This window comes from Eubalaena glacialis, chromosome 9 (genome assembly GCF_028564815.1).
Source record: "Eubalaena glacialis isolate mEubGla1 chromosome 9, mEubGla1.1.hap2.+ XY, whole genome shotgun sequence".
NCBI classification, from domain to species: Eukaryota; Metazoa; Chordata; class Mammalia; order Artiodactyla; family Balaenidae; genus Eubalaena; species Eubalaena glacialis.
In genome coordinates this window covers 4,882,436-4,895,279 of record NC_083724.1, presented here as the reverse complement: position 1 = coordinate 4,895,279, position 12,844 = coordinate 4,882,436, and the positions used below count along the sequence as shown (strand labels likewise).

Here is a 12,844-nt window from a genome sequence, read left to right as displayed (position 1 = left end):
GAGTTCTCCATACCCACCTGACCCTCAGCCACTTGTCACAGGACAAATTGAGCCCACCTTACCTTTTCAGGTTTGCTTTCTTCTTCTTTGTGGCCAAGGCACTGAGATTTTTAGGGGCATCTCTTAGCCCAAAGCTCTTAGCCACATGCCCGAGGTGGAGCGATCGGACGTGGAAGATGTGCTTCAGCTCCCGGGGGTAGGTCGCGTAGGCCCGGATGAAGGACTGCAGGGCTGAAAGACAGCGAGAGGGCGGGAGGCGGTCAGGACGGGTCTCAGCTGCCCCGGCCTAAGGGCTGTCCTGCGCAGTTCACCCTGCTGGGCCACGATGGACGCACAACCAGGACAGCACAACAAACATCAACAACCTAAAGCTATACTTGTGTATTTTTTTTAATTTCTAAAAATAAGTAAGTCTACCAGCCACAATGAATAAGCCCAATAAAATTTCACATTTTACTGTGTAGCTTGTAATAAACCTAGAGGGGAGGGTCCTGTTTTCTTCTTCATTATAGTCTTGGGGTCTAGCACAGAACCTGGCACACAGCAGGTTTTTGTTGTATAAATGAATGAATGAGAGAATGAGTGAAGAAACTAAGACAGGATCAATGTATACCATTTTCTTATGAAAAATGAAATCATTAGACCTTTATATTGGGAAAATTTTTCCCTAATCGAATTATTATTTTTTTGAATAGTTAATACATGCAAATGCCACAAAATTTAAAAGGCTCACAAGGCTTTATTATGATTGCCCTTATGTTTATTATTACCGTACATTATCATTACTGTAAACACTGTCTCCCCCCAGAGTGTCACCTCCAGCTGCCCATCTGGAGGAATCACTGACACCAGTTCTCCATATACTCATGGGATTTTAAAACCGAATTCGTGCTAACGCATCCAGAATTGATCGATACAGGGTTTCTTACCCTTTCAAAGAATGTGTAAAAAAGGAAGCAAAAACAGAATTTTAAAGAGAAAGAAAATTATTAAATTTCTAAAACAGCCCACAAAACAGTTCATCTGTTGAGGACTGCCGGCGGTTTAGAGCTGTCCATCAGACAGTCTATCACGAAAGTTTCGGTCCTGTTTTAAAGTTAAGAAAGAGGCCCTTGTCCTCAACCTGGCACTGGTCACAGGCGGTTCCCAGGAGGGTGGCGCTCTGGCTACCCCTTGACTGGGCACTCCTTTTTTAAAAAATTTATTTTTATTTTAATTAATTTATTTAATTTTTTGGCCACGCCACGCGGCATGTGGGATCTTAGTTCCCCGAGCAGGGATCGAACCTGTGCGTCTGCACTGGAAGCGCGGAGTCTTAACCACTGGACCGCCAGGGAAGTCCCTGGGCACTCCTCTGAGGAATCATTTTCCTATACCTCGTTCCCCTTAAATGTCTCCCGATAACAGTGACACTCAAGTGTCTGCCCTTTTCTCACTCCAACAGGGCAGGCGGGGACCCTTGGGACTGTTCCCCATCCCCATCCCCACTGACTTTACTTCCCCCGGAGCCCCGCCCTGCACTGCTTCTGACGGAAGCAGGCACTAAACACCAGCCTCTCTCGCCCTCGCTTGTTGAGCCACTGGACTGGCAAGTTTGCCCACAGCTTAAACGTAATATCCCAGCAGCACCTGGAGATTGGCGTTTATGAACAGTAATAAAAAGTGTCATTTTAGCAGATCAGCTCCTGGAAGGATCCTGGGAACCCATCAAAGCTCTATTTACCGAGCAAAGTGAACTCCTTTTCCCAATCGATGAGAAATAATAACCAAGGCAACTCCACTGTACCCCTCTCTTAAATCTGTGCTTACTCCCCTTTTTAATAACTGGGGACGAGGTTTTTCAAGGAAAATCTTTAACACTTCACATGGTCCGTGCTGTTTGGAGGGTTCTGACACATATTCAAGTCCTCAGAGGGGAAAGCTCTACAACTACCGTGACCTTGGAGACGCCAGCCTCTTCTCCACCTCCCTCTCTTTCCCAACCCCCAACATTTACTCTAGACAGAGAAAGCAGACTGGAACCACGCCAGGCCAAAGCAAAGGGTCTGCACCTCTAAAATCTCATTTACCCCGATACTGGCCCAGGCCTCCTCACTCATCTCACACTTGTGCTTGAGCAGATTAGCAGGCCAGAGAAGATTCCTCTTCCCGACACCAAGCCTGAGAGCTGAGGCTGGAGAGCCTCTGTCCCGACACCAAGCCTGAGAGCTGAGGCTGGAGAGCCTCTGTCCCGACACCAAGCCTGAGAGCTGAGGCTGGAGAGCCTCTGTCCCGACACCAAGCCTGAGAGCTGAGGCTGCAGAGCCTCTGTCCCGACACCAAGCCTGAGAGCTGAGGCTGGAGAGCCTCTGTCCCGACACCAAGCCTGAGAGCTGAGGCTGGAGAGCCTCTGTCCCGACACCAAGCCTGAGAGCTGAGGCTGGAGAGCCTCTGTCCCGACACCAAGCCTGAGAGCTGAGGCTGGAGAGCCTCTGTCCCGACACCAAGCCTGAGAGCTGAGGCTGGAGAGCCTCTGTCCCGACACCAAGCCTGAGAGCTGAGGCTGGAGAGCCTCTGTCCCGACACCAAGCCTGAGAGCTGAGGCTGGAGAGCCTCTGTCCCGGGAGAGGTAGGTGCTCAACTAACAGCTTTACGGGGATAATGAGTTTGCCAAGAAATGGCAGAAGAGTTCTCTCCCTCGACAACTGGTCAGGCAGCATCTCTCACTGCCTGTTGGCACTAAGCCTCCTCGTCCTCAAGGCTCCTGTCTCGCTGGGGACAGCGACAGCTGGTCGTCCTCACATACATGCACGGACTCCTAGGTTGGGCTAGTTCAGAGAAGCAGGAACCTCAGACGGAGTGCAGCTGTCTGTAGGACCTGGAATCCAAGGGGCAGGAAGTGGCCCTGCTGGCAGCACCAGGAACGCGTGGAAGGAAGAGGGCTGTGGGCCCGAGGCGAGCGGAAAGGCGAGAAGTCCTGAAAGGAGACATTTATTTGGGAAGACGGATGATGCTCTAGCCAATCAGAGCAGGCACTGGCACGTCACCAAGTCCCACTTCAGAGCCAGAGGATGACAGAATTAAGGGAAATCTATTTCAAAATACCTTCCAAGGACATTCTGTCCTTTTGAGCAATAAAACCAAATGTACTCTTGGACATCTGACCAGGAAGAGCGGCATCCTGCAGATGAGGCTTAGGGTCAAGGAGGCAGAAAGGAGCAGAACTCCAGCCTGGAAGGTGCAGCTCATCCGCGCTCCTCCCGACCCCACCGCTGCCCGAGAAGAGCACGCGTCTGTACAGAGAAGGCGCGTTGCACCTTCCTACCCGGCACATCAACAGCGACGACCACCCAAAGAAAGGGGGAAAGGAGGCTGCTTGCTCTAATTCTCTTAAAGACAAAGCATTTGGCCAAGGAGCCAACCTCCCTCTGATCACACTGAGGGGAGAGGGATGATTTCGGTAGTTTGCATTTTCTTGACTTCGAGAAGCGTCCCTTCGGAGCCAGGCACAAGCCCTACACGTGTAGCCCTTGCTCTTCAGGGCAGAGCGGCTCGAACCGCAGGGCAAGTGGCGCTGTGCAGGTAAAGGACTCCGCTTCCTGAAATTTTTGTTCAGGACTCTGGAGTTCGAACTTAGGTTACCACAATTTTTACCACCTGAAAAGCTCTAGCTACAAGATGCAAGACATGAGGGGAAAAAGGGGTAACTGCTTCTGGAAACTGACCACGATAAAGTTCAGGTCATTAGCAATGACTGGGTCAGAAAATGCAAAAGGAAAGCAAATGCATACTTGGCCCAGTTTCCAACTAGGTTTCTACCGTGAAGGCAAAACCCAGCTGCTTTGTTAATTATTCATGAGGTGGGTTCTGAAATGGCATAAAAGGGAAGCAAGTCAGTAGTGGGGAATTTGCATATGCAGATTGAAATGCAAAAGACAGTATCAACTCCTGGGGTGTGGCAATTATGTGTATATTCTCCCCAAACCTCCAGAACTCAATCCTAAGTAAGAGGAGAGAGAAGAATAGGGGAGAACCTAATGTCTGCTGTGGGGTGACCGAGATCTTCTACAGGCAGTTTCCTTAAAAGATGAGACATTTATTTCCTTCTTGGTACATAAACATTGGGGACTGGCCCCACTCCAACATCCTTTAAAAAGAAGGCAAGTAACTCTGTCTGCTTCTTGGTATAAAGTTCAATGGTAACGATAATGAGAGAAAACACAAAACCGCATTCTCTAAGGACTATTTACTGTAATTTTTACTCTGATGACCCAGTCACGTTGAAACAGTTGTAGGCTCGCTAGAATATCCAAATTACCTCTGACACCGACATCGTAATAATGGTGTTCTTTCTCTTCACTGCAACTCTGCTATTAACCCTGAAATCCTGCTGCAAACACTTGATTATGCATCGTACAGAAAGCTGACGTTGCCTAACTTTCAACAAATGACCAAACTCTAAAGTTCCACTGAGACAAACATTCTATTCCTCTTGACAGAATGTTCCAGTACATCTTTAAGGGCAGGTTCTCAGGAGGAGCCTTAGGAGTTGCTGAATTCACTTTAGGGAAACGCTAGGACAGGATATTATCAGAAACCAGACTGGAATACATGCTAATTATTTATCAGCAGTTACGGGGCAATTACTGGGACTTCATCTCTCATCTTGGGTAGTTCTGATTAAGGACTGCCTAACCAAGGACTGCCTTTATGACGTGCTAAGGTATGTAACAGGCACTTGCAAATACTTGCTGACTAACTTATTTCTGTCATCTATTTCCAGATGACCATAAGTGCCCGGCAGCCAGTCTCCCAGCCTTCACCCTTGCCCCCAGAGTTTGTTCTCACTCAGCAGCAAGTGACCTTTTCAGACCTGTCAGACCACACCTCTGCCCCAAGCCCTCCAATGGTTCCCCTTCCACTCGTGGTAACCGGGTCCCCTGGATGGCCTCCACGCCCTTCCTCTGCCACCCCTCCCCTCCTTCCAGCCACACTGCCGTCCTGGAGTTCCCGTGCACTCTGACCCCCACGCCCCAACCTGCCTGGACGCCCTCTGTCAGAGCCACGGGGCGGCCCCTCTTGAGGTTTTTGCTCAAGCAGCGACCTTCAGGACAGGGCTCACTCTGCCCTCAGCCCTTCGTCTCCCTCACTTGCTCTGTTCTCTCCATCGTTCTCATCACCTTTCCCTAGACTATCTAATTTATGCGTCATTTACTTATTGTGTTTATCACATTCATCTTCTGCTCCCCCACTAGAATGTTCTAAGGGTGACAATTTTTGTCTGTTCTGATCCCTGGTGTATCCCAAGCACCTGGAACGGCGCCCAAATACAACAACATTTGTTGTTGTTTTTTTTTAAAAGATTCAATTCATAAAAAGAAGAAAGGATTCTATAGTGTTTATCTATTGGTAAGGCAGCCTGGCATTCTTCTCAAAATAGTAGGTAACTATCAAAAAGAACTCTGGATCCCCCAACATGGGGGTAAGTCACTAGCCAAGACACACACATTCCAGCGTGAAAGACACGCAGCTGTTCGAAGCTCCCTTCTCCCGTGCTCGGTTCAGCGCTCACAGTGAACTGTTGAGTCCACCCTTAATGCCTGGTGATCCCAGGGGCCAACTTATCCTATAAAGGCACTGAATATTAAATTAATACCTAACTCTTTTGTAAATTTCCCAGGCATTGGGTTCATGGTCTATGGCCCTTCCTCAGCACTGTTCTTTCTCATTTTTCTTTGTACTTTCAAATAGGAACTGCTTTGCTCTAATAATTCCAGCCCTTGCCTTCATCTCTAATTTCCATCTCTACAACTATTTCTACTGACGTGTCGTATCTCTTCTATCTGGTTTTCAAAGAAAGAGAAAAATGGATCCCTGAGATCCAAGTTGTTGGGTCAAAGCTCTAGTCCTGATGAAAGCCAAGATAAAGCCTCATGTGTGCAAAACACGGGGAAGGATGAAATTAACATTTGATATCACTTTAAAGCCTTCCGTGCCTGCTTCCAAACCCTGCAGAATTAGGGAGATTGAAGGCTTTTGCTGGTGAGCAAAGACGCCTGGTTGGCCTCTCAACCTGTCTGGGGGGCGTGCAGGTGGAGGTGGGGACGATGCCCTGCTGGGTTATCCATCCACAATCACCTAAGAAATCGACCAACCTTTCTTGGCCCCGGAGACCGTCCTCTCACTGGAGTGCACGTAATCTTCAAATACTGTCTGCAAGACCGTGGCTCGCTCTCGGATTTCCTGGGGGCCAACGGAGCGGGGTTTCTGGGAGGGTGACGGAAGGATTAAAGGAGAGACAGTCAGAGTCAGGAATAATGAAGCAGTTTATAACAGATTTAATAACAGTAAAATCACACAGTAACCACAGAGGGGCCAACAAGGGTAATCCTTTCAATATTACTAGGGAAAAAAAGGGAGCGATAAAGATGCTAAAGTCAAGCAAAGATGAGGATGGCTTTGTGAGGGAGCAGATCATGTCTCTTCTTTATTTACTTATTTACTTTTCTTCCTGGCCTCTTATGACTCATGTTCAAAATCAAAGTCTATTGGAGACACTTTGGAATTTTCCAAGTCCAATTCAGGCATTTAAAACATCACTGGACACAAGCAGTTTTTAAAGGAATCTTGTATGGCCCGCTTATGCCTTCAATCTCCTCCCCTGCCTTATACTCATCGGTGGAAGCCTGGCTATTCCTGTCTAAGAGCATCCCACAGTCACCTGACCACAGGTTAGTCTGTCCTTGAATCGTAGAGCATGCTTCCTCATTCCTAGGAGGTTCAGACTCTGAGTGTTTCGGATTCACTCTTTCAGCCCAGACCTCTGTGCTGAGTTCCCAGGAACCCACTGAGGAAGTGGGCTGCTCCAGCAAACCACATTCAAGAGGATGGCATGGACCTTTGCAGCCAACAGTCCCTCTGTAAGAACTCACATCTGTCTGCATAGAAGACCTTACAGATGGAAAATATGAGGAAAATAAAAACTTCTTTTCTTTTCAGCCTTTAGCAACCCCAGAGAAAAGATTTCCTTTCTTTATATCCCCCTAAAAACAAGTGGCTTTTGTTTCCTGTATCTTAACACGAATGCTTTCTATTGAACGTGAAACCAAGATCCAAAAGAACCGGATTTGGCTAATGTGCCTCCCCAAAGATGTTGATTCTTTGGATGGTGCTAATTAAGCTCTACCCATACTCACCCCCCAGTGTGGGTCTCACCAGTGTGAGACCCAGCTCATGCTCCTTTTAACTCCTGTAGAGGACAGGGTGCGAGCCCCTGGGTCTGGCTGACCGACCCTAACCCCGTCACCCCTCACCCCCGTCTTTTTCACATTTAAAGCTGCCGGAGAAAGAATAAAGGGAGGAGAAGAAAAAGCCTCCTTCTTCGGAGAGACATTCGTCTCTGTGTTAATAGAGACTTAACAACCTGAAAATGTTTTTAGTTTAGTCAAATCATTCCTGCTACCTGTTTGGTTGATGACAGTCTAGCTGATTTCACGGTACATGGTCCCCCTAAGGGTTTTATCCACTCAAATGTCAAGAGAAAAGTCACTCAGGAGCTGTGTTACGAAAGTGGACATTTGCTGTTGTCATTAACAAGGATTTTTTTTTTTACCCTCTTAACTGATGTGAAATGCAAACTTTTTTTTTTTGCTGCCCTCCTTTCGTTAAGCCACCTCAGCAGCGAAACTGTCACCTTCCTTGCGTTTTTTTTTTTTTTTAATATGAATGTGAAATTAGCAAGGATGCCCTTTCCCCTGGCGGACAGAATCCTCTGTTATTAAAAAGTAAAGCACTTTAATAATGAAAACTTTTTCCTCTTTTTCCTGTGTTTTAACTGTTTAAAATTAATGAGAAGGGCAGAATGGTTGTCAAAGCGATATTGAAAGCCGGGCAGCCAGGACCGAATAAGCACAAAAATCCCTCTAGAGTGTTAAATAAACAGAGCTGCAGCCCTCTCCAATCCCTCTGTTGGTTACTGTATACATTCTGTAACAGCTCTCAGAATAGATCTGAGAGCCAGGGAGGCAGAGAGGTTTCAGAATTCCAATAAAGGCCTCAAATTAAAGACAGCCTGGTGCGAATTCCAGGAGAAAATTAAAGAGACCTCAAGCTTAAGTGACAGGTGACTTGCTTCTGTGTCACAACTGTCAGGGGATTTAGTGATAATATGGCAATATATTACAAAGGGCTTTTCTTATTTCCCCCTTTAGGTTTCAAAATGAGGTATCTTTTCTTCCCAACCAAAAAAAAAAAAAAAAAATTACATATATACATACGTATAATGTGAGTGTGTATACTAGTGAAATATGTAGAAAAAACGCAATAAAACTAGGTTCACATGTTTGAAATGATGAGGTCACTTTAGTAGAATATAAGAAAAAGTTAATAGCAGAAAACATAATATACTTAGGAGAAAGCAGGTCTTATTACCCCGCCACTTCTAGAAATACTTTATTTTAAAATTGCCCCTCTTGAGAATGAGTATTTTTCAGCTGTCTTCTTGGGAGGACAGTCTGAATTTAAACTGAAGACACAGGGAGCAGAGTCATGCAGTGCTGGCTCAGCCCCAGACAGGTAAATGCTCCCATCATGAGAGGGGGTCAGACCCCGGAGGGCACATGCGGCAGGACCGGCTCTCCCACCCTCAAAGACGCAGACTTAGTCCTGCTTAATAAAGCAACTTGCAACTAGCAGACTGTGGGTCGTTTAGAAAAATAACATTTCCAAAGGTCTAGACGCATTCAATACCCTTTTTCTGTAAAGACCCCACTGATCTTGGAGAGAAGAGACAATCCACAAAAACTAGGCTAGGGGCTTGTGATCTTATTTTAATCTCTCACCATGCCAGTGAGCTTTTTGTTAGGATGAGTTTACAGATGTATTTCATAGGACAAAAAATTTTTAGGAAAAACATGTTGGGGTTTGTGTTTATACTGTGAAGATGAAAATTCATGCCTATCAAGAGGCAACAGATGAGTCTAAGACAGCTGGGCTGGATTATTTTTGTTGTACAAAGTTTTAGGTGGTAGCAGTTGGGCGTGGGCGGGGTAGCGGGGGGTGGTTATTTGAAGCATGTGTCTTGAAATCGCCAACTTCTAAGGCATTTTTAAACTAAATGGAAGGATTTTGTTTTAATCATTTTATTGCCAAGCTGAGTTTTACCCCCACGGTCCCTAGAACCTTCTGAGCGCTTCCCAGTCAAGTTGAAAGATCAAATTTATTCTCTTTGTAGGTGGCTGAACATTCGCGCACCCAGACGTAGCTATATATATTTTATATACCTAAATATGAAATATACATTTTACAGATGCTTCACTCGCTTGCGTTCTGTTCACAGAAGCCCCAAAATGTATACGCCAAAGGACACTTACAATGGCCTTCAACCAAGCTGGGTGAAGACGGGCATTATGATGAGGTGTCTGGCTCGGTGTGTAGAAGGCCCAGCTACTGAGCCCACATTCATCTGCCCGGCCTCGGCCTGGGTGCCAGAGAGAACTGCCCACATTGAGGATACCAATTAAGACATACTGTATTTAAAACAGAATTAAGGAACTTCTCTGGTGGCGCAGTGGTTAAGAATCCACCTGCCAATGCAGGGGACACAGGTTCGAGCCCTGGTCCAGGAATGTCCCACATGCCGTGGAGCAACTAAGCCCGTGCACCACAACTACTGGGCCTGCACTCTGAAGACCGCGAGCCACAACTAATGAGCCCATGTGCCACAACTACTGAAGCCTGCGCGCCTAGAGCCCGTGCTCCGCAATAAGAGAAGCCACCGCAATGAGAAGCCCGCACACTGCAACGAAGAGTAGCCCCACTTGTCGCAACTAGAGAAAGCCCGTGTGCAGCAACGAAGACCCAACGCAGCCAAAAATAAATAAATAAATTTTTAAAAAAAGAAAAAAAAAGCTGTAAAAAAACCCCCAGAATTACACATTGTAGCCAGCATTTACTTTATTCTCTTTACTATTCACATGAGTCATGCACATAATATACTCTTTCAGGCTGTATATCCATGAGATAATTAGTAATGAAGTCAATTTAGTTTCGTTTTTCTTTGTCCTCTGACTTAAAGGTAAATTTGGTCAAACAAGTGGTGTTTATGCACGTAACATCTAGAACCTGGCATGATTAGTTGAGTTTTCTAAGTTAACCAGTTATTTCGGTGTCAGTGAAAGCCCAACCTTGATTAGCACTTTTTCTTTTTAAAACCAAAGACCACCAGACCTTAAAAATATCAAAACATCCTGTCCATCTGAGCAGCAACTCAGGATTGAGGTGAACTCACATGGCCCAGAGTGTGCAGAGCATGCTGGGCCTCGTTTTATTTAAACCTCACAGCAACCCTCCAGGATGGGTACGTGTGCTGTCCTCATTCTACAGATGGGAAAATTGAGGCTGGGGAGGAGGAGATAATCTGCTCAAGGTTGCAGAACGACTGGCTATAAAGCAAGGATTCGAACCCAAGTCTATCCGACTCTGGGCCCCAGCTCTCACCCATGATCTTATGAAGGCTCCTCAAGCCCCAGCCAGTCTTCAAGGCTGGCCTCAGGCCACAGAAAAGGTTTAAGGAGAGGAACTGGGGCTGCCAGGCCACAGAAGGGCGGATGTTAACAGAATGGCTGTGGCTTGTTCCCCGAAAGAGCAGAGGAACGTTCTCTTGCTCTGGGGAAGCATCCTGCCGGAGGGGCCCTGAACCCGTCCACAGCTTCCCCAGGGACGCGCAGGGGCACACGACCATCGGCGCCCGGGAGAGAACTGGGCTGTGTTCAGGGGGTAAATACTGACACCAAAGCCGGTCCTGGAAACAGCGTAAGACTAGATTATTCAAACCTTTACCATCTCATTTTGTAATTTTGCGGCTTGCTCTTATTTCTGGAGAGCAGGCAGATGCCAATTTTCCACTTAGTGTGAAACAGCAAAAAAAGGCGCTGGGCTTCATGTCAGTGAGTCTGGACTTGAATTCTACATCTGCTACTAACTGATGTAACAAAATAATAATAATAATAGTAATAATAATGAATACCCTTTGCTACCTGTGTTGGGACTTTCAGGTTATTTCCTACTCAACCCTCCAATCTCCTTCTGAGAATACTAATATTATCTCAATTGTACACATGAAGAAATGTACTCATGAGCCTTAGGAAGGTCCAGTACTGGCCCAAAGCCACACAGCTGGTGAGACGAGGAACTGGGCCCTAAGGCCATGCTCCTGACCACTCTGCCGCTACATGCCGCCTCAGACAGCTCCCCAGGTGCCCCTGCTTATCCCACGTAGCTGTCCCGGGGCTATAATTAAATAGCTGTGCGAACATTTGAAAAAAAAAACCCCAAAAAAACCACAAAAAAAAAAACCCAGAAAACCACCGCCCCCCACCCCACCTTTCCACCCCCCGCCAACTAGAATTTGCAATAGTTTCCAAAGGACAGAGAAGTGTGCCGAGACCAATGAGTGTCTCATTTCTGGTCAGTTCCCTTGACAACAGACTATCGATAATATGGGATGGTCCAAAGTCTCGGGTGCCCCGGTTGTTCTATAACATCACTTAAAATATCACTTAAAATAACGTGTTGATCAACTGAGTCCTTAATCACTTTCTTGCTCACGGGGATCTTTGCTGTGGTACCATTTACTGACCAAATCTCACCTTTATGAAAACGGCTAACGTCACCCAATTTAACAAGCACTTTAGTTCCAATTTCTTGGCTTAACTAATACTAACAGAGGCTTATTGGTACATGGTGAAGCACAGGTGCTTTGAAGCTAGATGGCCTGCTTTCACACCAGGAGAATCAATGATTATTGTGCCCTCGTGAATGCTCCTTCAGCTCTCTAAGCCTCGGTTTCCTCACCTATAAAGTGGGACAGTAACATCTGCCTTATAGGGCTGCTGAGAGGATGAAACGGGACCAAGCGTGTAAAGAGCTTAGCACAGTCCCAGGTCTGGAACACACGCTGCGGTAACAGACACTTGATTATTTACTCTCCTTTTCTTAGATACATTTCCGGAGGTACTCTCTGGAACAGAACTTAAGTCGGGGTCAGCCAGATGGAGTCCTTGCCTCAGGGAGAATATCGATCCAAATAAAAACACATGCTAATGCATAAAAGAAACTCTTAAACTTGATCTATTTGGCTCTGACTTTCCAGTCTACCCTCAGGCATCAGAAAAGAAATGTAAAATATCCAAATAATTAAAATTTCATGGACAAAATTACACACAGCAACATCATTACACACACACTGACAAGTACATGTGATACACTGAGTAACGCGATAGAGTGGGGGGCGGAGGCGGGGTAGTGATTCCGAGCAGGGGGGAAGCCTCGGAAAAGGAGCAGGAAAGGATGTCCCGGGCTGTCTGCAACTGCGCAGGATCTCCATATGGAACTGCGCGGATAATAAAAATTTTTCTTCTCAATGATCTCAACTTCACTCTTCCTCTGTGTATAGCGAACGTTAAAAAATGGATGAACTAAGTGTGTGTGAACGGAGATTCCGAGCTATTTATTTTTTCCATGCTGTCCTGGGTGGACGGGTCTAGCCAGGTGTCCTTGTTGATAATCTGGAGGGGGACCACCAGGGCTCAGTGTGTAACGCTGCCTCCAGACTCATTCTGGCCTGGGATGAGCCCTCCTTTCCGGGGAGCTTGCTGCCGCCTGGCAGACGCCCAGGACGGACTGGAGCCCATTAACTGGATGAGCCCAGCAAACATGTCCAGGAGCAAAGACAGAAAAAACACCATCAAGATCAGGTCTCACCTAATGTTCATGGTCCTTAAAATACATGTTTTACTTGACAGAGGCAGTAACTTCCCCATACTCAGAATCACTGCTTCCCCAAATCAGGAAATGCGTCACGTCT

At 46.5% G+C, this 12,844-nt stretch overlaps 1 protein-coding gene across 3 annotated transcripts in view; it reads right to left on the bottom strand.

Moving 5' to 3' along the window:
- The window catches only part of DDX31 (DEAD-box helicase 31), a 72,455-nt gene that overhangs the window by 16,627 nt on the left and 42,984 nt on the right, over positions 1-12,844 (bottom strand). For 2 of the 3 annotated variants that reach the window (XM_061199711.1, XM_061199712.1), the window contains 2 exons: positions 6,135-6,246; positions 63-231 (listed from right to left, as the gene is read on the bottom strand). In XM_061199711.1, the coding sequence (XP_061055694.1) occupies positions 63-231; positions 6,135-6,246 (281 nt within the window). Of the gene's footprint in view, positions 1-62; positions 232-6,134; positions 6,247-12,844 lie in introns of those variants that run through there. The other variant, XR_009702046.1, reaches the window with a different exon arrangement.